The 27,112-nt window shown below is 36.5% G+C and overlaps 1 protein-coding gene across 1 annotated transcript in view; it reads left to right on the top strand.

Annotated features, from left to right (window-relative positions):
* Miro (mitochondrial Rho GTPase) overlaps positions 1 to 27,112 on the top strand; it is a 360,966-nt gene that overhangs the window by 129,321 nt on the left and 204,533 nt on the right. Inside the window, exon 9 of the mRNA XM_089595677.1 lies at positions 13,045 to 13,241. Within this exon, the coding sequence (XP_089451803.1) occupies positions 13,045 to 13,241 (197 nt within the window). The remainder of the gene's footprint in view (positions 1 to 13,044; positions 13,242 to 27,112) is intronic.

Genomic DNA, 27,112 nt, shown 5'->3' with positions numbered 1-27,112 from the left:
ATATATATATAATTGCAAGCTTCCTCGCCTCCGTGATCATAACAAAGTCCCATAACCTCTGGCGAGCTGTCAAAATTGAAGCAGTGTGTGGCAAAAACATGAATAAAAGTTGTTGTATAAGTGGTTGTCACGATAAATCTGCGAAATGTTTTTGTCTTTTTATGAATAAAGAAATGATTTCATTTCGTTCCTCTGCACTGATACTTTTGTATTTTTTATTGTCTGGAGAAATCACAGATGGAATACGAAAAAAACATTTCGCAGATCTATCGTAACATCCACTTATACAACAACTTTTATTCATGTTTTTGCCACACACTGCTTCAATTTTGACAGCTAATCAGAGGTTATGGGACTTTGTTATGATCGTGGAGGCGAGAAAGCTTACAACCATGTATATATGTATTGTAGACGGGTACAATCCTCCTGATTGCAGTACTTTTTTTTATGTACTGATTTTCATTGAAACTACACTTTTGGCAAACAAACAAAAAATTTCCTCTAATGCATCGGGAATCGCTATTCACTATGATTCCAATTCGTTATAATTGGATCATGGTAAGCACAAAAAATAAAATGTTTTTCTAATCAACTTTATGCCCGTGATAATTTTATTTATTTTTTTGCATTGCTTACCAAGTAATGATGTAAAAAATTTAGTGTTCATTCGATAGCTTATTAAAACCTTAAGTTTTTAAGGTTTAAACGCATTATCATTAAATGGGACGTCCTCGTAAATTTTTCAGCTAGTTTTGCACATTTTGTGCAAATTTAAAAGAAAAAACCCAGTGACCGTGCCATCATAAAATGACGCCACAAGTGAAAATACAGTATATTACCATCAGAATATTTGTAGGTTTGTGGGTAAGGGATCCTATAACCTTTTTTTGGACTGTTTGATATACTCGTAATATATTGAGTATTGACAGGCACCCAAACTTTCCCTGGTTCCTACCTGTTTACTTCTACATGCGATATTAGAAGGGCAGGAGCTTATTCTCAAATTCATTTTATTGTGTTAAGTAGAATGTTATGGTCAAGGTAAGTATCGTGATCTCACGACTTTATCATAGTCAACAACATCACTCTCTTTTCAGCAAGTAGCCCCAGATAATAAACGAAACGTCACAATACGTGTGTGTATATAAATATATATATATATATATATATATTTATTTATATACTAGTAGGGCTCCGCCCCCCTGCGCGCTCCGCGCGCTAACACCCCTTAAAATGTGTTATAAATGTAATTTTTTCCAAATAAGGTTTGTATTAATATTTTTTAAAGCCTTAAAAAATAATAAAATTAATTGTTAGTATGACAATAATATGTTAAAGTATATTTTACAGAATTCGGAAGACTATTGCATTTTTCGAAAATACTCGGGAATAAATTTTTTACGCTGGGAAATAATTACTGGTCTGCTTTTAAATAAATATGAAGAACAAGCTGCTAATTTTAAATAAAAGTGGTAAAGTTTATATCGACAGAGAGATGTGCCCGTTGACATTTTGTTGGTGAGCTTTATTATTTCTTCTAGTGGCTTCCTTTTTTAAATGAGCTGTCTATTCTGTATGTGTCAATAGATATTTCTAAGCTCTTATAAATATATACGCCCCCTGCCCGCTCTGCGCACCAAAACGCTAGCAAAAAAGTAGGATTACTCGAAAAATGCAAGAAAATGACAGAATAAGTACCTTATTTGGGGGGGAGCTGAGGAGGAGCTGGGGAGGAGCGGGGTGAGCAAAACCTCGCTCTAACTCTTACGACTGTATAACATAGGAAGATATATATATATATATATATATGTATATATCTTCCTATATTATATAGTCAACTCAGTAGGGCATTCCACACAAACCCCCCGCCACCCCCATTTGCCCTCCCCACCAACCCCCCACAAAATAAGGTAATAATCCGTTATTTTCTTGCTTATTTTGACATATCGTAGTTTTTCTCGAAACCCCCCACAGCCCCCCACTGACCACCCACGCATTTTTTCATGGCCCCCCACCGCCTCCCCACCGATCCCCCACAAAATCATATGTATAGTATAGGAGTATAGTATGTCTTTATTCAAGCCAGGGGGTACAACCACGTATGGCTTCATGGGATAATAACAATGTATGTTATAATATTCAATCAAATAGTTACAGATTAGTGCACAATACTGTTATCAGCTGAACTTAAATGCAAGAAATTGTATCTTAATTTATTGGATCCCTTGATTTCTTTGTAGGCATAAAGTTTTTGGTGGGCTGACTTTTTTTGTTAGCATTTTGTAACGTTGCAGTTTGCCAGCCCTGTCAATGTGTTAGAGTCTATTACCACATTCCTACCAAATCACATGGAAATATTGTATAGTTTTTTATCTCAAAACATCCCACATCCCACCACCTACACCCCACGACCCTCCCACCGACACCTACGAATTTTTTCATGGCCCCCACCGTCTCCCCACACTACTTTTAGGGAACCTGACCGTGATCATACCGTCTTTACCTATCCTTAGACAAAACTGTCTTATCGCCATGATTTATTTCATCGTTAAGAAGAAATTTGAAGTCATGTAATTGATTATATCATTAATATAAACAACGAAAGTTTCGCATCCCTTTATGAGTCATCTTATAAAGCCTGATTAAACCACGAAGACTTACGTCCATTTCTATTATGTTTTAAATTAATGCTGAAATTGGTGCAATAGATGAACACTATGTACATTTATGATATGTATCATTAATTAATAAATTTTACCTATACATAAAAAAATAATAACAAAATCATGTTATGAATATAAGATACATTATTATATTCAAAAATTTCTTACCAAACTATATTTTTAATCTCTAAACTGTTTTCTCTATCGACTTGAACAAAAATTCCATTTTTATTTTTGCATTTTAATAAAGCCACGTATAATTGACCATGAGAAAATGAAGGTTTTTATTAGTATAATCCCACATTATCAAAACTTTGACCTTGAGACTTATTTATAGTCATACCAAATGTTACAAGTAATGGGAATTGTTTTCTACATAAAATAAAAGGTAATGATAAAGTATTTCCAGTATTTAATGTAATTCTTGGAATAAAAACTTTATTACCAATTTTTTCTCCCGTTACTATTATGCCTTCTACGTTATACTTTAGTAATTAAGTAATGCGCAATCGTGTACCGTTACATAATCCGTCTGATGTACTCAAATTTCGAATAAACATTACTATTGTACCTATTTTTAATTTAAGTTCATGAGGTGGCAAGCCTTTACAAATGTTGTTTAACATTTTTACGGGGAAATTTATATAAATATTATCATCTGATTTATCAACACCTTTATATGTTGCAGTATCGATGCTGTAATAACTTTTAGTTTCCCCATGTAATTTACTTGAAATCTTATTGTTTAAAAAAAAGTATATTCATTATGCGAAGTTAGTATCGCGTTATTGTCAAAACAGTTGCTGTAATTACCAAATATTTTAGTACAGACATCATCTGTTATCCAGGATTTAGAAATGTTAAATGTTTCTATATCCCCTTCTCCAATTCTTAACCATAATTTTAAAAATTCATCATTACAAGAACGGATATTATTTTGTAATCTTAAAATTTTAAAGGAGTTCCATAAAAATGATGATTTAATAGTTTCTTCTATCATTATAGTTTTATTACCGTTTTTTATAACTGGAAGAATTTTTCGAAAATCTTCTCCTAATACTATTAATTTATCACCAAAGCAAAGTTTTGTATTACACAAGTCTCTTAACGTTTTATCAACGATTTCTAGAGCTTTTTTCAGAATCATAGAAGCCTCGTCCCATATTATTAAATCAACTTCCCTTAATTTTTTTTTACTTTTAAATTCTAAAAATACACTTTCAATATTATCTAAGTCTAGAGGTAAACGAAAAGTTCTATGACTAGTCATACCTTTTGGCAGTTATACAGATGCAATTCCTGTCCAAGTCACTGATAAAATTTTTTTACCTCTAGAAATAAAGTAATAAATAAGTGTCTTATATAAGTAGGTTTTTCCGGATCCACCAGGACCATCTATGGAATATACTTTTTCATCTTGTTCACAAATAGTTTTAAAAATTTTCTTTGATCTTTATTTGAATTTGTGTGCATTATATCGAACATTTTTTTACTGAAAGATATTTCCTCAATATTGCAATTATTTATATAGTTCCTAATGGTTCGTGTCAGTGAACTAAAAGACACATGATTTACCTTCCGATACCAAAATTTTAATAATATGTAGAAGAGCACAATTATTATTATCATTATCGAAGTTTTCCGTAAAATATTTTTTATAGTCATTCCATATTTTATTTCCTTGAATGTTTTCTGAAATAAAAAACCAAGCAAAAAATTGTCTTAACTGGTATGGAAACACAATTGTTATGGCTTTTTTAAAAATATTGTCGATTTCAGAATCATGTACTATTAAACCCATTGCAATTGCAGTATCCCTGAAATTTTTATATGTTATTCCATCATGTTTTTTAACGTCTTCAAACAATGTAGCCCCATGTAATTTATGTATTTCTTATAAGATATTCAAAAGTTGGGGGGTTGGCGCGCAGTGCGCGCAGGGGGGCGTAAGCCCCACTAGTATATATATATATATATATATATATATATATATATATATATATACATATATATACATCTATACATTAAAAATAAAAAAATAAAAATCTAACGCTCTTATCTCTACCTAATAAAAGTGCCTTTTCTATTTTGCCTTGGGAGTGAGGGATACAATTAATTTTATTAAATATGTACTCACGTGCTAGTCGATATGCACACCAATAGGAATAAAATTTCTGGGACTATTTCCCTTGCCTCTTGTCTTCTTGATCCTATGATTATCAGCAATTGTTACTCTAGTTGTACTGGCCTCCAGGCTGATGTCGCCGCTGCTTGTTAACCGGTTCTGTTGCCTCTGATCGGATTTTTAGCTTCTTAATTCCAAATTGTCGTATTCTCGCGGCACTGCACCATGTGTGCTTCTTGACGGAATTTTTTTGAAACAAGTACAATAAAAGAAAAAAAAATTTCGACTCTTACGGTACCCCACACTTAGCACCATAACTGTTACGTAGGAAAGATATTGTTAAGGTGGTGTGTCGCGAGAATGGCCCACACTTGTTATTTCGAAGACCTTTATTCAAGTTACCGTAGTCATAGCAAAGTAGCACCTGTGTCTTCTTCGAAGACTAGTTGTGTACTCCCCTGATAGACTTTCTCCTTGCTCGCGCTTCCCTTCATTTGGCCCTAGGGCCCCTCATCACGAGATTTGAGAAGAGGGAGCGTAGAGTCTCACCTATACTATCATACATTACACCTTTCTTTGTGTAAGCAGAATTAAGAAAAAATAATAATTATGACAAGAAATAGAATTCCACCTTATAAATTGAATTAAACCTTAAATTTTAAAGTATCTCGAGACCCTAAGCAGTTACAAAGTTAGTTTCTTCTGTGTTTTCTTTTCTTTTAAGAATCAACATTTCAAAAGATAACTCGTTATGCTGAAAAATGAAAACCTAAGCTACAAATTTTACTTGAACCTCAAATTTCTAAATCTTGAAAACGCAACCAGACTAAAGTTGATTTTTTTGTTATCTTTTCGTTTTGTAAACAGAATTGAGGAAAATCACTAATTAGGCCAAGAATTACAAATCTAACCTGTGAATTTAACCTAGCCCTGAATTTGAAACTATCTCGAAATCTTAAGCTGTTACAAAGTTAGGTTACTTCCGTATTTTTATTTTTTTTTGTATGGCATTAAGTTCAATAGCGATGAAAGTGAATTCTTGGTAGAAAGAGTAAAATACTTAGGACACATATTGTCAGGAAGTGGAATTAAAATCGATAAAGAAAAAGTTAAACCAATAGAAAAAATGATGGTCCCCAAGAACAAAAAAGAATTATTAACAATTTTTGGACCTATAAATTTCGTATCAAAATTTATACCAAATGCGGCACAGCTTACGAGTAACTTAAGACAACTAACAAAAAATAATGTACCGTTTATGTGGGGAGATGAACAGGAAAAGGCGTTTATAAGACTCAAAAAAGAATTATGTAACCTCCCGGTTCTATCTTACTTCGACGTAAACAAAGATATTATATTTGAGTGTTGATGCATCGAGTGAAGGATTGGGCAGTGTAATACTGCAAAACGGGAGACCAGTGGCTTATGGGTCAAGAACTTTAACAGAAACAGAAAAGTCATACAGTCAGATTGAAAATGAATGCCTAGCTATTGTTTTTGGCTGTAAAAAATTTAACCAATATTTATTTGGACAAAAAATTGTTGTAGAAACAGACCATAACCCACTGATCTCTATATTCAAAAAATCAATGAATAAATGTTCACCCAGATTACAAAGAATGCGAATTAGTTTAGTTAACTACGATCTTAAATTGAAATATGTACTGGGTAAAGAATTATTAATTGCTGGTAATTTGAGCAGATTACATTTACAAAAAACAGAGTCGTCAGAAGAAGAAAAAATTCAAGCATATGTGATGATGATTAATGAAAATTTGAGTACTTAAGATGTAAGACTGAAAGAATTTAAAATTGAAACTAGTCGTGATAAAGAAATGCAAGAAATTTTGAGATATCTGCAACAAGGATGGCCTAATAATAAGACATTAGTGTCAGAACTAGCCAAACCTTGCTTTTTATTTAGAGAATAATCATCAGAGTGTGAGGGTCTATTGTTAAAAAATAACCAAATAGTAGTACCAAAAACACTGAGACAAATATACTTGGCCAGATACACTATGCTCATTTTGGCAAAGAAAAATGTAAGGCATTAGCCATAAATACTGTATTCTGGCCAGGTATGTCGAAACAAATTGATGATGTAATTGATAACTGTGATAGCTGTTGTAGTCTCTCAAGAAATACTAGCAAAGAACCAATGTTTGAAAAAACAGTACCAACCAAAGCATGGGAAATAGTGGCTTCTGACATATTCTTTTGTAAAGGTAAGAAGTTTGTAATCGCAATTGATACATGCAGTAAATTCGTTGACATACAAGAAATGCAAGATTTAAGCACGGAAGCCACTATTAAGCCATTAAAAAAAATATTTTCTAGATACGGCGTACCAGAGACTCTATGGTCAGACTCAGGTTCGCAGTATACAAGCGCAAAGTTTAAAAAATTTCAAACAGAGTGGGGTTTTGATCATATTATAACTTCTCCTAAACATCATCAGGCAAACAATTTAGCAGAGAGACATATACAAACAATAAACCGATTAATAAAAAAGACAAACATAGAAGGAAAAGATATAAATCTGGCTTTACTTCAATTAAAAAATATGCCATTAGATAATACTGGGCGTACGCCAGCTGAATTAATGTTTGGTCGTAATGTAAAAAATGTATTGCCAAGTCTGAGTCTCTGTCGAGGGGTAGTTAAATCTGAAGGTTTTGAAAAAGTTTTAAAAGAACGTCAATTTAAGCAAAAGTTATATTATGATCAGGGCTCGAAAAAACTCAAAGACTTTAAAATTGGTGATAAGGTTAAAATACATGAGGAAAAAACAAAGTTGTTACCTCATCAAAGTGGCATTGTAGTTGGTAAAAGCCAGAGCCCGAGATCGTATGTTGTTAAGACAGAAAAGAATATAATTATAAGACGTAATAGAAAAGATCTTTCTAGAGGGGCTGAGTTTGTTCAGAGTGATCCGAATTTGGAAGTGCAGTTAGAAACGGAATCGGAAAAGGCCAAATTATTGGCTGAAACAGTCGCTGGTAATAATAGTCCTAATATGGACTCCACTATAAACAGCACTCCAGATGTGGATCAGTCTGAATCTCAAACGGCTGAAGGGGTAAATAATATGGCTGATAAAAACGAAGTCAAAACGACCGAACCAAGAATTGTAAAAACTCGTTCAGAACGTATTGCCAATAAACCTACTTATTTGAATGATTATATATAAAAGGGAAGAGATGTTTTGAGTAGGACCTTTAAGTATCGAAGAGAGGAATAAAGGAAGGATCGGTAGAGGAGAAGAGGGCAGAGCGAGGCCAGAGGGCCATGTAAGAGGATGTACTTTGGAGTTACGAATAAAGAACATCAACCTATATAAGTATTACTTATTAATCTTTGATCCCTTTAACAGACACACACATAACAGCGGCATTGTAAAGTTTTTGTAACTACTGGAACAGGAATCCTCAAGTTGACTATGGTAACATCATGTTTGGTGGTGGTCCATGGTGGTAAAAATTGTTCTTGGCTCGTGTAAAGATGATTCTCACTCAGGTAGATGTAGTCAATCGCAGAGTCAGAAGTAGTGCAGTGGTGGGTAGGGCCGAAGGAGATTCTATCTAAGCCTAATGACAACAGAGATTGCTTGATAATGTCAAGGTTAATTTTGTTCGAGTTCGATTCTATTTTAAAATTGCAAATGGGTAATAATTTATCGTAGACACAGTTACAATTAACATTGGTAGACTCAACATTAGTCCAAAAGCCAGCTTTTGGTGAACGATAGACAACTGCATATGTAATAGTGTAATGCTTTTAATTGCAGTCTATAAGTATTTGGGGCGCTTGACGTATACGTGTGGAGTTTCAGATGTGTCCACAGTCCTGGTCTTGAATGATTCGTGAATGTACAAAGTTACGCCTTCACAGCCCTTACCGACACGATCACGTCGCAGTTAGTTGTATCCTGGTATGTACACTAGTTGATTAGGTATGCTAGGCTTTAAAAATGACTCACTGATGGCAAAGATATTTACATTACTTATACATTACTACAGATATTTACATTACTTAATTTGCACTCCATACTGGCATGAAGCGCAGGTCACTTAGCTTTGTCAAAGGCACGGTGCGAATGATAGGAAGCTTTGGAGTTTTTGCAGTTGACGAAGCAAACAACAGAGTTGGTTATGCAATCTTTAGAAGAGTGCTGACCAGCGCAGAAACTACAAATTGATGTGATGTTGCAGTTAGATGCGATGTGTCCAAGCTTGTGAGACTTAAAGCACTGAAGTACAGAGTTGTGATCGTTTAATCTACACTGTACCCAGCCAAGGTTTATTCTTTCCCTAAAAAATAACTTCTTTCGATGCTCAGAAGATATCTCAATGACGCAAGACCTGTGTTTTTTGTTGTGAGCTAAATACAGGTAGACAATTTTGATCTCGTCAGGCTTGGAACCTCTGAATTTTTGTGCAATCAAAGATTTTTGTATCTCTTCGTAAGTATACTCAACTGGTGTGCCGTTAATAAGGATGCGAGGCCAAAATTTTTTCTGAGGTTACACCTCAACTTCTAGATCACTCAGTGCTGGGCCATCTACAAATCTCTGCAGCGCATCACTTTTAATTATAACAGATTTTCTAGTAGCTAAGAAAACACGCCCTACTAGCAGACCAAGATCAGCAGCACAAATAGTTTTTAGCTCGTTTTTGTGTCTTGCGCAGTAGGAAATTCATTCGAACGGTTAACAACAGGGCTGATTACAACTCGTGATGCTCTTTTTATAGGAATAGGTTTGCCATGATTTATGACAATACGGCTGTTAGCTCTATGGTGTACCACATCGGTATAAGTTTTAGCTTTTTGATTGACAACAGACGATGTAGACGAACATGTACTTAGTTGCTGGCACGCTTGTCTAATTTCAATTAGGCATGCGTTTTTAGCTAAAGCTTAAGGTAATTGTGCACTGTATGCACACGCTAGTTTAATGAACGCGTCACTAAATCCATTTATAGCAGCTCTAAGTTCGTTTTTGCGGGCAGTGTCTTTTTCAATGGCTAGCCATGACATGAATGTATTACTGTCCTCATTTATTTTAGCATGGAGAGCTTCAACATCAATAGTTGCTGACATAGTTTACTCGTCCGTTTGTATAAGATACATAATGCCAACTGTTGGAAGCGAAGTCGAGTAGGTTGCTCTACAGACAACAGCTGAACCGACTCTCACCTAGATTTAAGATAAGGCCTAGTATTTGCGTCCAGGGCAAAAGGTAACTGCAATCGTCCTCGGAGATAACAGTACCATGAAGAGTTGTAGTGAATGCGCTTGCAACCAACCTGGAATCAAAATGGCCGAGGGCTTAGGAGAATAGAAACAGTATTCGTTTTATAGAGGTATAGCAGAAACAGTCATTACGCTACTTATGCAAGAGAGAGAGAGAGAGAGAGGAAGAGAGAGTATAATGGGGTCATTTTTCATTCCAAGCCGAAATACACCAAACACATGGTACAAATTCTAATGCCCGAGCCTCGTTTTAATGTCCACGTACGTGTGTGTATCTTTTTACTATTTTTTATGCGAGGAAAGAGGAGAAAAAGATAGAGACCTACAGCCAGTGAGCCAAGCAATGAAAAGAGTGAGAGTAAAAAGCATGAATCAGAAGAAGAACTATTTATGAATGGACTTTAAGTGACGATACTATTGTAATTGTGAGCGCCGATATGTGTGTATATTTTAGTGTCGTATAATAGGAAAATAGGAATATCGATTTATGGCGATTTTCGGAATTTTTAATGTATTTTTCCGTGTCTGTTGTAAATCGCATTTCGCCGGAAATAAGTAGTGTGTGTGAGTATGTAAGTGTATTTGAGCGAAAGATGAGCCGTGTACGAGCTAGGTTGTATGAGAGGAGTAGGGGAAAGAAGACAACAACGGATTTTTCGAGGCAGTAGGCTGCAAGCAGTGAGACTGAGAGGATTCCTTGACAGGCCTTTGAGAGAGAAGGATGTAGAGTGTGTGGGCCTTCGAGACGTCGTTCAACCTTTGTCTATTAACCAGCTGATGGCGACCTTCTAGAGTCATCATCTGCAGCCTGTCTGGAGACTGTGACACCAGAGGTGAGATTGTTGGTGTGTAGGATGTGTCGAGGGCAAAGGTAAAAAGCAGGCTTGTAGATTAGCATGTGTGATTGAGGCATGCAGTGGATTTCTTTGTTGTTAAGGAGAAAAGTGATGAGTGTAAGTGGGGGGTCAATATCGCTAAAAGAGAGAGAGAGAGAGAAAGAGTGAGTGAAAAGAACCGAGAGATGCGTGCGTGAGAGCGAGAATCAGGTTGTCCGAGAAGAAGACGTTCGAGTTGGGGAAGAGAGCTTTGTGGGCGTGATTCTTTGAATCGTGGGCGAGCTGATGCATCTAGAATGACGCGAGGCTGTGGCACTGTGTGTTAAATAGGTGTAGTTGTGTGACGAGACTGTGTGTGTGCGTACTTGAAGAGTCGTCTGAGCTTGGCAGTCGGCGAGAGGCTGCCTGCCCGTGGCAATGGGATAAAGAGGGTGCGTGTATATTTGATGGGTCATCTGAGCCTCAGCAGTCAGCAAAAGGCCGCCTGCCCGTAGCAATAGGACGAAGAGGGTGCGTGCGTATCCGAAAAGCAGCATCGTCTGAGACTCGGCAGACCGGCTGATGACACTGACAGTAGGACTCACTATGGACAGAAAGGATGTGCAGTGTGTGTTTTGTCGTCGAGTTGATGTGTGAAGTAGCTTGTAAACTAAAGTATTGCGTTGTGGCCAAGTGCTCTCGCGATCTAACTGGGTTGTCATACCCTTGGAGCTAGCCGTTCTCTAAGTCGCGGGTGGAGAACTTTGTGTTTGTATGTAGGTGTGCGGGTGGGGGCGTATGAGTACAAGAGTACGTGTATAAATCTGCACTTTGCGAGTTAGTGCCAGAGATAGCGTCGATTCTCTTAAAGTGTTCATCTGATGTAAATGAATAAAGAGTAGTCTCAAAGTGAATTACATGGAACGTGTATTTATTTGCACAATTGTGTAATAGGTATATCCTGATCATTTCCCTCGGGAACTGTCCACCTCACGATGGATAATCCACGGTGGGGCCTCCTCTAGGTGATGAGTTTGCATTGGGAGTACAGAGCTGAGCCAAGCAGCGGTGCGGAACAAGATGTAGAATGTGTTGTAGGTGTTTAAAGGTGATTTTAGTGTGTTGCAGCGGCACAGGTTCTCGGCGACGTAAAAACGTTGACAGGGCTAGTAAAATGCAATGTTACAAGAATGAGAGTGAGTGAGTGAGTGAAAACGAGTTTATAATGCTATGGTTGGATTGACCGTACGGTAATAATCATTTTTGTGTACGTATAAATCATTTGAGATAATATAAAGTAGGAACAACAAAAAACGTAGCATCATTGATAAAGTGAGACATTTTTTATTTTTGATGTAGAATATTTGGATGTAGTGACAGACCAAAACATAAAATTATGTGTTGTGACTTTTCTCATTGTATAAAAGAGCAAAACAAAGTATTGCGAAAAATAACTTCATAGAAAAAAAAATACAGATTGCAGTAAAGACTTTAGAACAATAAATAAGAAAAAAAACTTATTTAAAGTTAATTCATAAATGACATGGATACATTTGAGTAATCTTTATTAACGGGCACATAAAAGAAAACTGAATGATGTCTAAGAAAATTTTTTCTAATCTAATAAAATTTTTAGACACTAACTGAAGTGAAATTAACTGAAACGATGAATCATGTCTTATTAATTTAAAAAGTGTAATAAACTTCAGGGAAGGAATGACCACTATCTCGAATGAATCTAAACTATGTTGTAAAAGACTGCAAGATTGTAGTATTTTCCTTTTTTTACATTACAAGTTCTTTTGGTTCTTAAAAAATCCCTTTTTTGCTCAAATGGATCCGTAAATACATCATTCATTTCCATTCAAATGTAGGAACTCGAATGTAAAAGATTTAAGTTGGAGTAACAAAATTTTGTTTTTCTTGGCTTATGTTATGATCATGCTTATCATATTTTAAAACTGTTTTATAATCTTAACTTATAATCGAAAATAGTAATATGAGAAAAGACTATTGCGATTTTTTTTTTGTTTTGACGTAAGCTGATGAAATAAATTAACAACGGCCTGTTGTATCAATTAAATTCAGCCTTCTTACCACTTAAAGAAGATATAAAAACTAAACACTGTTTATCTTAAAATATGAAAACAATTTATTTGTTATTGAATGAGTTTTCTTTTATTTACAGAAATACTTTGCTGAAAGCAAAATACCGGTGCTTATCATAGCAAATAAAAGTGATCTTGTAGAAGCTAAACAAGAATATCTATTACAACCACTTAGTTTTTGCAGCAAATACAAACTGATGCCGCCACAGCAATATAGCAAGTCAAGGGCAGTACGCAGAGAGGTCTTTGTGAAGTTGGCGACCATGGCATCTTTTCCGTAAGTAATTATTCACTAGAATAACCGATAACATGTCATACAGAGTACTTTAAAAAAAATAATGTACGCTTGTAAGTATGTCACTTATTGATTTTGAGTAAATTATGAACGTGCTGATCATAAAATTTTCAGACACTTATACGATAGAACTATAGGTGACGTCAATGGTATGTATTATTTACAGTATGTCATGGATTTTGGGTCTATTTCTCATGTATTACATGGCAGAACAGGCAGATTTTAAATAAAAACATACTACATTACTAGTATTTATATTTAACTTCTCAATTATCAGTATAACGTTCTTTTATATTATAGTACACTAACGTTTAGAGGTATCTACACTTTCTTTATTGATAACGTATTTTACATCAGGTACAAATTATTTCAGTTTCATAAGTCATGTACAAGTAAAACAGTTTTGACTGAAACAAAATTTACAATTTAACTGTCATAGTAAGAACGCTTACAGGTACTGTGGTTTGGCTAAAAAGGAAGAATAAGTGATTAGTGTTTGTGATAACTTTAACTCTTTAGAAATCATTTGTCACATATAAATTAAATGTTATTACTATTTTAACTGAATAAATAAATGTTACTAAGTATTATTATTATTATTTTTTTTTTTACTTATCAGTTGACATTAGATTTGCATGTTGCATTTCCTGAAAAATTTATAAATGGTAATACACACAGTGATGTTTGGCCCTGTAATAATGCTTTCAATGTTGTACAGAGGATGTAGTTTTATAATCATAAAGTCTTTCAATAGTGTATCTCTGTGTTGTTGGTAATGAGTACATGTCCATAATATTTATGATTTGAATCTTCTTTTTCCTTACTGTGATTAAAAGCAGTAGACTAAAATGTTTGATATGAATCAGTGTAATTAACATGTTCTACTGAGATTGACAGGGATCTGGTTTAATACTTAGCAATTCCGAATTGAGTGAAAAGTTTTAACAGTCTTCGTAAGTACTGTTTTGTTATCATAAGTATGATTTATTTTGATACATTCAGCTGGAACATCAGTAAACTCAGAGATTTTCATTACATTACGTAAGTCATGATGAATGAAAGAGAGTATAATACATGCAACAGTGGACTAAGAATTGCTTCTTGTAGAACTTCTTCGTAAGTAGTACGATATCTGGATTTATTGTCAGTGTAGATAAACCTTTCGCATGTAATGATACTGACGAACTTAATGACCTGGGGAAAGAATTCGAAAGCTACTAATTTATTTAATAGAATATCTTTATTCACAATTTCAAAAGATAACTGAACGTCTAAAAAGGCTGCTAGCAAATCGCCATTATCATAGAGCGCCTCGTCTGCAGAGAGGGCTAGACTTAGTAGATTGTCGGTACATGAGTTACCCTTCGTAACGCTATGTTGGCTTTTAAAAAGTAAACTTTTAGTTTCCACGCACCATTGCATCCTGTTTTTTACTAGCATCTCAAGAATATTTACAGACATGAAGTTAGTGAAATGTGTCTATGGTCATTGTTATTAGGTTTCCTGATAAATAAGACGTATATATCTTTCGAGGGGTCAGAACATTGCGTGAGCAAGAGCATTTTGTTGAAAAAGCCTACAAAAATAATTTTATACTTGAAAGGTAACTTTATGATAACATCAAAGCTCATGCCGTCTGGAGCTTCTCAGTCAAAAATTTATAGCTATTAATATGCCTATAATTTATAGCTATAACTTATAGCTATAACTACCTACGAAACAGCTATAATAATGTATAAAATTCAGCTATAAATACAGCTATAAACTACAGCTGTAAATTTTTTACAAATAATGAATAAAAATTAGTTTAAAATCAGATTTTTCCAACACATATCGATTAGTACAGACGGTATTATCCGTATAATAACCGTCAAACTGGGGGCCTGAAGTATTTTTGAATAAGTAGGAAAAAAAACGAGAAATCATTACAATTTCAAGTTTTTTTTAAATTGTTTAAAAATACTTTAGGCCCTCAGTTTTACTGTTATTACACGGAGGATACCGTCGATACTGATCGATATATGTTGAAAAAATCTGATTTTAAACTAATTTTTATTCAAAATTTGTGAAAATATTACAGCTGTAATTTATAGCTATATTTAAAGCTGAATTTTATACATTATTATAGCTGTTTTATAGGTAGTTATAGCTATAATTATAGCTATAATTTATAGGTACAATTATAGCTATAAATTTTTAACTGAGTGAGTTGAGATTTTTGCTGTCTATGATTTAGTTGCACCAAGAAAAAAGCGAGTTCATGAATTTGTTTTAAAAAGCAAATGGAAAAGAATCAGATTTGTTTGAGAGGGAGTCTTGTCAAGCACAGATTCAAGCACCTCACTAGAACACTGTGAATTGTCATCATGTTGTTACGGTTTGCCCTTTGCTCAACTTTTTTTTAATTGTCTTACAGTTATTTTAAACAAATAAAGAATTTGTACGAAAATTCAGATTTTTTTAGAATTGTAAGAATGTACTTCTTTTTAATTTATAAACAGTTTTGTTGACAAAGCACATTGTTTTTTTTACTCAATAAAGTCTCGCAAATTTAGTGCAAACAACATTTTTTTTATGCCTCTGTTTTTAGTTTCTTTTTTTTTTCATAATTTATGCCATACCGTATTATGGGACGATGTTGATTTGCTTTGATACTACTCTTTTGTAAGGAGTATCATTTTTTATAGCTTCTATAACAATTGCAAGAAAACTGTTCTATTTGACTACAGGAGCTGAGCTTTCATAATAAGAATTGTAAAAAAAAGGGAAGCTAAAGTTCAAAAGCTTCATTATTCCTATTTTAGTCGGTACAAGTAGTGTTATGCTGAATGATTTTTTGTTATGTACATTTTTACTACTACTTATGTTGGAAAATAATCGGAAATGATAAGGTTCCCAGGTTTTATCTCCAATTTCAAGGCTAACCCAGTCAATTAACTTTTGCTTGAAGAAAATTAGATCTCAATTTGATCTGTAGTGATCCCATAAACTGATATATGTTTATATATGAAACTTGTGCAAAAATAATGTACGGTTCTGGTAAGCAAGTTCTAACTGAGGGCCATTGACCTCATTACTTTCACAGTTCCAATTGTCGTTTTTAGCATTGAAATCACCAACAAACATTATGTTGAACTATTATCAATACACTTAAATGATTCGTGCCATTCAAGCTAGGTATGCACAAATTTTAGTGCTCTATAGCATACATATGTTTGAAGACTAGAAAAAACATTGTTAACCGCACATTTCAACTGACTGGAAAAAGAAGACTCCACTACAATTTCTTTATAAGCTAAGTTGTTTTATACAAAAAAAAGTGTGCAACCCTATCAACATGAATATGATTTTGTCTTTAACCACAAAATCTGACAAGGTTTTATATTTGTTAAGAGGTTAACCAAGATTTAAGGATAATCATGGCGTTGAAATTAGCTAAAATATTTTTGATTGGAATTATTTTGTAACGATACCTCTTGGTATTCTTAAATATATCTCTTAATGAAGTATTAAAAGTAGAATTGATGTCATTGGTGTTATATTTAAAACTCAAATGTGTTAAAATAAGTAAATACAATAAATAGAAATCGAAAACTCTATACATTGAAATATGTAAATGTATAAATTAAATTGATCTGAGGGTATAAATATAAGTTCTATTGAGTATCAATATTTGTTATCCTTGAATTAGTTAATCAGAATCGATCTTATACTCGTAAGGGTCATACGTTAAATAATTTTTAAAAATCTGGTCAGTTTATTTGACTCTACTACTAATGAGCTACAGAGACTTCTCTGTGCCCTTACCATGTAATCGAGTGTGGCTTGTCTTTTAGACTGCGGCTTGTACACTAGAAAATTGTTTGGCCTGAAATTCATGTCTGATCTGGATGCAAAATAAAAGTAAATGTCTTTTTGGTACTTGTATTAGTTAATAAGAGGAGCGTTTGGTTTTTGTAGTAGATTGCTTAGAGCTTTATTAGTTTGTGAGTGATTAAAATTGTATGATTTAGCTTCAAATGGCCGTTTGCCTTGACTTTAAGCTTGTGAAAAAGTTGTATGGTTTTCACAATCCAACTGGTTTGGTAGATTATCAAGAGCTTTAAACAGGTTATCGTCATGCACATGATGTAGAGAATAGAAGGCTTCTTTGGTGGCATCGCACTGAAAAAATTTGGGGTACGTAGCTCGCCCACGGGGGAAATGTTCTTTGTTTTTGTTGTGTGTTTATGCTAACAATATTTTTTCTATACTGATAAAATGTCTCGTAAATAATGAATAAGCTTTCAAAAAAGTACGACTATGATCAGCTGCGCCATCTTTTTGTTGGTCATTGTAGCTGACAAAATCAGCTTCGTGCAAAGAAAGAAACATCTTTTGAAAAATGATAACATTTGAAGAAGTTAGTGGCAAAACAGAACGTCTTTTTAGCCAAAATTAACAACATCTTTTTCTACATGACAATGCTCGTCATTTACATTCGAACACATTTTTCTTATTTTACTACACATACATAACAGAAAAACTTTACATATTTTGCTTTAAAATATAAGCTCGATTGATCCGGAACATCCCCCCCCCCCCGTATAAACATTTGGTTTGTACCATATAATAAAAAAAATAATATGATAGAGGTATGTGTAGCTTCATAGAGTCGAACAATTTAAACTTAAAGTCGTGATAAATTAAATAGCCTACATTTGATGAGTGGGTTTATTTAATTTGTAGAAAATAAATTGACTTTAAAAGATAAAATCTTTCATTCGACAACTTAAAATATGCAAAGACAATCGCCTCACAGCTAAACGTCCGCAACAAATCTGTACGCTTGTTACCTTGTGCCCGTAAGATCTACAGGGCATGTGCTCCCGATAACTCTCAGAGTTTTCGTTACACTACAGCTCACATAAATGATACCTTTTAATCGTGAGTATTAAAACGACTGTCTTTGCAAACTCTTTACAATTTTTTAAATAAAATTGAAGTTTCCAGTTTTTAATTTAAATGTCAACAGCCATTAATTTTTTCAAATAATATGTGCTTCAAAACCACAATCTATCGTGAAAAAGAGATTTCTTGGTAAGTATCACTGCCAATCAAGCCACAGATTGATCTCACTTTCGATCTCTCTGTTCAAGTGCCAACCCCATCGAAACAAAACAAAAATTCTCTTGAAATAACCATTCGAATTGAGATAATTCTAGAAGATTATGATAACAGAAGTTTTGGAAGATTCAGACTATAATTTGTCAAAGCTTAAAGAAAAACAAAAAATAAATAAACAAACGTACTCGTTTGTCACTACTAAATGTGTGACAATCGTAACACATTCATACTACAAAAACATGCATTCAAACCTCATGTCCACTCAAATATTTCATCTAATGTCCTAAACGATCGCCACCTTACGACAAATGTTTGTTCTAACTTTACTAAATTAACAACAAAAAATAGTTGAACAACAGGCAAACTTGAAATTTTCGAAAATATCAATAACCGTTATGCTAAACCTACAAGAGAAGACTTTGCTCACCTGAGATCAACTAAATACGGCTTCTTACCAAGGAAATCTCAGTCCCCCTCACTGGAAGCTTCGTCTCGCTAGCACTCTCAAACCTTCACTGCTCGAGAAGCGCATCTCTGCCGTCGCGATCTGGGTCGATTTCAGAACTAACTTCCGGGTCCTTCACTACTTGGGGTGCGGTCCCCTGCCGCAGCCATCACGAACCCAGAATCCTGCATCACATGACCACCAACTGGCCCGGCATTTCTGCCATGCGTTCTTCAACCATGCTCACGGTGGATCACCAGTCAGTGACATGGCTGACGAGACTGTCATATTTAAAGGCAAATCTAATTCAGGCTCAATGCTCATAGGTCGATAACTTTTAATTTACATTTTAGTTGTATCTTGCCTAGTTGAACTTGATTAAATAAAATGAAAATTAAATGCTCCCACTCAAGCCTACAATATATACAGTTACTCTGATTTTACTATCGTTATTTAGGACTTTAACAGGAATAACAAAATTTTACGCAAAATCGCATGAGTAACAAGTAATCATGCATTCGCTACGTAACTTACAGACATCGGAGATGCAATACAATACATTACACCTTTACCTAGTTAAGATAAGAATGTTATTCGCACGCTTGTCCCGCTATTTAACTTCTGTGGAATAAAGACAGATATTAACGTAGTGTGCATGACCTGAATGTAGTCTCAGGTGTATGACTTGCGGAAAGAGGAGAATGCAGCACGCAAAAAACACATTCTCGCTAAGCAGGACCAGGATGACGAGGTTATGGTGTGTGCGAATGCACTGCCGCTAAGCAGGATCAGGACAACGAGATAACGGCGTGCGCGAACGCACTGCCACTAAGCAGGACTAGGATGTCAAGGAGACGGCGTGTGTGAACGCACTGTTGCTAAGCAGGACCAGGAAGACGAGGTTATAGCGTGCGCAAATGCACTGCCGCTAAGCAGGATCAGGACAACGAGATAACGGCGTGTGCGAACGCACTGCCACTAAGCAGGACTAGGACGTCAAGGATACGGCGTGCGCGAACGCACTGTTGCTAAGCAGGACCAGGATGACGAGGTTATGGCGTGTGCGAATGCACTGCCGCTAAGCAGGATCAGGACAACGAGATAACGGCGTGCGCGAACGCACTCCCACTAAGCAGGACTAGGACGTCAAGGAGACGGCGTGTGCGAACGCGCTGCTGCTTTTTAGGACAGGACGACGAGGTTATGGCGTCCATGAACGCACTGTCGTATAGCAGGATTATGGCGACAAGAAGACAAGAACACGGTATGGCACACGAGATCGTGTTCAAGTTGGTGGTGGTGGCTCGTCCCCTGCGCTAACGATGCTGCTGCTTCCGCTGTCATAGTCACTGCTGCTGTCGTTATTGCTGTGCTGTGTTGTTGAAGTGTTCTCCGGAGCCGTTTGCTTTTTTTTCCTAATTCTCTCTTGCGCAAATTACCGATATAACTATGATTCCTGGGTTTCGGCACCAAAATATAGCTGACAAAATTAGCTTTGCGCAAAGAAAAAAACATCTTTTGACAAATTATCAAATTTGAAGAATGTTTATTGCTGCTAAACAAAATGAGACTCGTTAAAGTTTGTGGCAAAACAGAACGTCTTTTTAACCAAAATCAACAATATCTTTTTTAACATGACAATGCTCGTCATTTACATTCAAACACATTTTTCTTATTTTACTACACGCACATAAAAGAAAAACTTTCACATATTTCACTTTAAAATATAAACTTGATTGATCCGGAACAGTCATAGTTATTAGTAATATGTCAAAAACTGGTTTATTACTTACGGTTGACTGTATTTCACAATGTTGATTAAGTTTTAAACATAAGAAAAACGGATTTCCTTCTATTATGGCCGCACGGACTAAGAGGGAGCGCAGCCTGCCCTCTCAGAGTAAAGCATCCTGCCCAGTATTTTTTCAGTTCGGTTTACATGAAGTCTGTCCAGTTGCAGCAACTTCTCTCATCTTAATAATAGAGTTATTTTCCATGACTGCTATGAATAAAATATATTTTTGTTTGATCAAAACTGGGCACCGCTTATCCAAAGCTATGTTGTATGCCCCCTTGCAACTGAGATACATTAGTTTGTCAGATAAACAAGATTTATCATGTCTATTCTTCCCTCGGTTTCTGCACAGTAGTCTGGACTTACAGCTGGCAAAATTTAGCCATGTAAATAACAATTAGAACTAATTGTAGATGACTCAAAATATACCTGGACTTCGTGCGCAATACTGTAAAAATAAGCGTAATTTTGTAGATCTTGCCCAATGAAAGAAATAATTAAGCAGATAATTGGAATCCACTTGGGATTAAAGTTGTCTTTTTATATTTTATATTTCTCTTGGTGATTTTCTTAATACTTGACACATAAACGTTGCTTTAAAAATTCTCCAAAATCTTATTTTCTTCTATGTCAGTATCGACTCCTCTAATAATACCTCTCCTAATTAGGTGGTGTTGTGGAATAAAAATATCACAAACTTTTCGTAAACTTTCAAACTATCAATCAGTTTGTTGGCTTCTTGTAAGTTCTTTAAGAAGACTTCAGTTTTTCTAGCTGTTTTGGATATAATGTAATTTAATAGATTAATGCTGATGGTTTATTGATGAATCGTGAAAGTAGGGCCAAAGCTAGATCTTTTGCTACATTTGGTGATCGTAAAAACCTTAGTTTTCAGGACCAAAGTATTTTTTGCTGGAAGCACATCAAGGTGACTCCTTTGCTTTGTTTGGATTGTTTGAGGGCTCCATAGCTCACTTTATTTTCTTGGGATAAGATTAGGGCTAATAGCTATTGAGCAGCAGGATTCTCTACCTCGGCTTCGAAAACATATACTGTAGTATCGCTATATTTTGAATGAGTTTGTCTTATATTTCAGTGAATGTTGCTTACCTTAAAAAATTACCTTATTCATGAATGAAAAACCTTCTATAGAATTAGATGCATTCGAAATTAAAATATTTATTCCTTAAACCTCGAATGGATCTCAATAGTAAATGAAGCAAAGTCTAAAAAGATGTATTCACTGACCGCAAAAACTACTAAACCAATTACGCTCGAATTTTTCACACTGATTTTTGACACTTTCTAGATTGCTTTAGCATGGTTTTTCTTGGAAAAGTCAATAACAAAAGCAATATATAAGCTTGAAGTTATGTAAAAAATGTCTATCTGTGCGATTTAATTCAGTAGGAGCTGCTAGATAGTGATGTCCACTTGAAATCAAAGTCAGTGAGCCTGGTGATAATAGTCATGAAAAAAATGTCGATTACTGTAGTCGTTCACTGGTGCATGTAATAAACGGAGCTGTTTGTTTTGCAGCTTGGTACTCCAACTACTGACGATACTCTATCACTGACGATGACAGTCTCCAATGGGTAAGCGATATACGCTGATTCCTACTCTGGATTATCAAGATAACTGAGTGCCATGAAAAAAAGCGTTCTCAACGCTAACGTATCTGGCGTAACAGTGTTGTGACTTATATTAACCTGGCGCACTTACTTACATGGTCAACTGCGCAACTGAACAGCCTACATCTAAAATATTTACTTCGAGATTCTCGATGTCGCCACTATCGACATCAGATTTCAGTATGTATAGTATCTTGCATGTATGTGGATTGGGAATAAAGCGTTGCGTAGCGTTGGATGGCACTAGTGACCTCCAGTATATTTGTAAATTTGTGTTCATAAAATAAACAAGAACTTTGATTGAAATTCTTTGCTCTATAAGATCAGCAATGTCTAAACAATCTATCTACTCGCAATTTGGGGCAAAAAAATTGTACTATTATCATTATTTAATTGAGATATATATTTTTTTTATTTTAATGTTACTTTGCGAGTTGTTTCCTTTCCTCAAGAGCAAATAGTTCCCGGCTAGCTGTTGGGTAGGTAGAACCGTAGATGTTAGAAAAGTGACGGGTAACGTACGTGAACATTCTTTGCACAAGGTGATTGGGATGGCCCAGTATCATACGCTCTCGGCGTGTCAGAGTCAGAAAACCAGAAAACGCCTTATCACAAAGTACCATCCCTGGTGGGTAGTATTTGTCGTAGAACAACCGGGGTAATAATACGTGTGTCAGTGTAAAGCCAGAAGAAAAAAAATAATAATAATAATAGTAATTAGTGTACGCCAGATGTGCTGTTAACGAGTGATGCAGAATTCTAGTGACAAGCGTAACGTTCTGTTTTTTTTTTTTTTTTTTTTTTTTTTTTTTTCTTAGGATGTTGTCACGCGCAGGTCAGTCAGTGTTGGGTATCAGTATGAGAGAGATAGAGTCGACCAGTATAGTCGTACCGTCAGAATCTATTCCAGAAGCTGAGAAGGGTTTCTTGAATTACTGCTACTAGCATCGAATTTGTGCATAGCCATTTCCGTGGATCACCCGTAGCAGCTATTTTAATACATGCTTTTTTCATAGTGGAGAACAACTATCTGACTTGCGTTGTCTTTAAAATTTGTGTGATTTAAAGTAATGTTAATCTATATTTTAATTGATTTCTCTAGTGCCTAATTATATTTTTCTTTCCAAGTGATATCGTCAGTAAATTGTAGCTGCCTCACTCGAGATAAATACTACGCAAGAACTAGAGACCAATTTTGTTACGAAATATTGTCGTTGCACGTTGTTTTTAAGTTTTTTTTTTGTGTAGTGTTGGAGTAGCAATGAAAAAAATAATTATCATCTTGCACGGGGGATCTTTCGAGAGTAAATTATTGTCACAAGTGTACTTCAGGAAGTGTGAAAATGTGAAGTGCATTGGATGTTAAAAATTGAGCCAGGTAATTCACTGATACTGTGATTTGAGATTGATGTAGTTAGAGACGGGCTTGAAGAAATTGACGAGCTAGGCGCGGAAGCTTGCTTCGAGTGCAAGACACCGATGGAACGATAGGACTATAATGTCAGAGCAAATGTGAGCGAAAACGAAACAGATGCGGTGTTATTCCGGAATAGGGGTAGTGAAAAGGAACTGAAAGGCAGGTTATCACAATTACCTAGCGAGACTGTAGATGTATCCTTCCCAGTTGGGGTTACTATAGCAGGTGCTGTCAGGAGCTCTGCTTCCCCTCGCTTGCCAATGTGCTAAAGATGATAATTTTGATATCGTGGTCGTGTCCTATTTCAGTGCCAATGACAGTTACCATGACGACGGTACATACGTCAGAAATCATGTCCACGTCACTTCTGCCTCAGAGGCTAGGATTGTTCCCACAGACACCGATAAATCTACGCTCCGTTGAGCTAACGCCTGCCGCAGAGCCGATGGCGGTGGTAGACTTGGGGCACATTGATCTAGGCGCATTTAGCTTGTTCAACCGTAAAGAACCTTGTTATTGGAGAAAGCCATGGTACCTGGAGTGTCTGGATGCAATCATATAGCTGGATCAGCGATTGAGAATATTAAGGGTCTTAATGAGCTCGAGACGTACGAATTTAGAAGACCTTGTTTTGAGGTCAGCCATTCTCCGGAAACGAGACTGACAGAGATTCTAGTGCCGAGTCGGGAGAAGTCCCCTGCGTGGAGAGCCATTTGATCTACCTCGTTTATTCCGCCGCTACACGAAGGTATACAAAAGGGACTAGAGCGTCCTCCGAGCATGGAACCAAAGGCTGTCAATCCCCAACTGGTTATCCTAGAGCAAAGTCGACAGCTATACCAGACAGCAGCTGAGTGGATAAGCTAACAGCCGAGCCCGTCGATCGATACTATTAAAAGGGGTTATCTGAGTGAGCAGCGTCTGAACGCGACGTATGTTTAAGTGATTACCGACTTACACTATGCAGCGATGAGGGCGTACGAGTCGGAAGGTAACAACAAAGACTACCACTGGATCTTCTCACAAGCCAATCGAATGAGGCATACTCTTGCGAATCAGATTGATCGAGGGCAGACTCTTGCTTAGAGAATACTCCACCGGTCATACTAGCTGGGCGTACTAGCACCGAGACACGGTGATTTTAGACTTAGGGATATCATAGGCTTGCATGTAGGACTTTGCAAAGAGAATATCGCAAGGGCAAGCGATGAAAATCAAAATTATATACGTTTTTCGTTAAGAGGACAATGAGTATAAGGTCTTGCTCGATGTATTAGAAGTCTCTAAAGCCTAGCTAGATACGGATCCTCTAGAAGAAGTCTTATTTTTCCAGGCAATGCTGAATATTGATCAGGACGTCTTCTTAGGCATAGACCTTTGCCAAACCTTTAAAATATAGATTAAGTTTGAAAAGAGGTTTTAGCGAGTGAACGGAGGGCCTGGGCCTCGTTTGTTGGGGGAAGCGATGTGCCAGATCGAATTATTAATGCAGAGTGTGCGGGAACCACAGAGATAGATGTTGATCAGAGGGCTTCAGTTAATAAGGTGGTTGATAGAGTTTTAGCGTCGAGTAGAGTAACTCCAGGCGTGACTAATCTTACAGAGCATGTGATGAAAGTTACCGATTGCATGCCTATCCGACAGTGGTGAAGGCGTATGTCGCCGAAGGTGTAATAGATAGTCACAGAGAAAGTTGAGCGTTTATTTGATAAGAAAATCATTGAGAAATCGACAAGCAATTATAAAAGTACGCCAGTGATGATTAGAAAACTCTATGGGAAGTACCGATTTTGCATAGATTTTCACGATTACAATAAAATGACGAAGTTTGAGGCAAATCCATTACTGAATATGGACACGATTTTAAACAGGCTGAGAGATGCGAAATACCTATCGACAATTGACTTGGAGCAGGCGTATTTTCAAGTACCAATGGAGGCCGCGAGCAGGAAGTACACGATTTTCTCAATGCCTAGATCTGGACTGTGGCATTTTCTTCAGATGCCGTTTGGACTGACCAACGCACCGATGACCCTTCAGTGGCTTATCGATGCGCTTTTTGTCCCTGACCGGCAGCTAATTGTCTTCGGTTACTTAGACGACATAATAATAGCAACCAACGACTTTGCCGAACACTTACGCTATTTAGAAATTGTATTGCAACGAGTCACGGAAGCTAGCTCCGACAGATCCAGGGATCCTGCCAGGCCCCTGAGCGTTTGACTGGCGGAATGCAGGAGCTTGACTCTATTCTCCTGAATCTTGCCGCACCTGTTCTTGATCTGATGGAGCAAAAAGAGCAGAACGCGATCGAGAATCTTGTTGGAGACCATGAGGGAGGGGCTTGGGTTGCCTCGTCTTTACTGAGATGGATTCTTACACACCCACGGCCCGACGATTTAGATTCTTTGGTGGATAGTGAGATCGAAGAATTAATCTATGATGGGGAGCTGCGTGCCCCCACCCCCCCCGAACGTCGCGTTTATCCCCTCTTTCACCTGTAGAAAAAACCGACGAGGAAAGTGCCGATGAGTTGCGGGCAAAAACGCTAGAGACACTTCCTAAGCGCCAGATAAGAATCACCTCCTTGCCGAGCGCTGGGTGAAACGAGATGAGTCGCCCAACTTTCCTCTCAGGTTGTCCTCTCCGGATCCCGACGGAAATGGACCCTATGGATTGAGAGTAGGAGGAGCCGGAGCCCGATTTGTCTACACAGCTGAGCAGAAAGCCTTCTTCTTTCCGAGGGAACCCCCCACTTAACCGAAATGATCACCCTATTAGCCGCACGAATGCAGGGAATCGGGAAGCCCTGGAGGTTGTTGCACGCACTTCCCCGCCTTGGCAAGATCCCAGGATATCGTGGGGCTACGTTCCGCGAGAGAGGCTTCTACCAGCCAAAATAGGTAGGACAACGTTTCACGAGGTGAGGGCTATACTTACCGGCCCGCGAATGGACCCCGCCTCTCATGCTAGAGACGTAGACATAACTCGGAGGATTGCAACGTATCGTTGGTCCGTAGATTTTTCCAAAATTGTGTGTAAAGAAAGACAGACCTCAACCTCTGCCGCCGATGCAGCGAAGGACACCAAAAGTATGTTCAACAAGAATTTGACGAGACTCATAGAGAGCACCTGGAGCACGCTAGAGAGATGCATTGTGGGAGAGACCATAGTAAATACCCCCCTAGTAAAATAAAAAATTTCACTTTTGTTCCAGGTTTTTCAAATTGAAAATTTTAAATCGTTTGTTTACTGTGACGCAAAATGTGCTTGTATAAGTATAGCTTAAAAAAACGAATGCATTTTCTTTCAACTATATTGTTCTGTTTTGAGCTGTACGTAGAATTTAAAACTCGTTGAATAATCGTTCAACTTTTGACCTTCTGAACCTTCGTTGACTAGACCGGAAATATGAAAGTTCTTATTAGACAGTATCTAAAAGCTAAAAAAATGCTTAAC

The sequence above is a fragment of the Copidosoma floridanum genome, unplaced genomic scaffold (genome assembly GCF_036245765.1).
Source record: "Copidosoma floridanum isolate Cflo_tuat_1 unplaced genomic scaffold, Cflo_Japanese_pri ptg000027l, whole genome shotgun sequence".
NCBI lineage: Eukaryota > Metazoa > Arthropoda > Insecta > Hymenoptera > Encyrtidae > Copidosoma > Copidosoma floridanum.
Note: the sequence above shows the minus strand (reverse complement) of the source record. Positions and strands in the feature narration are given on the sequence as shown.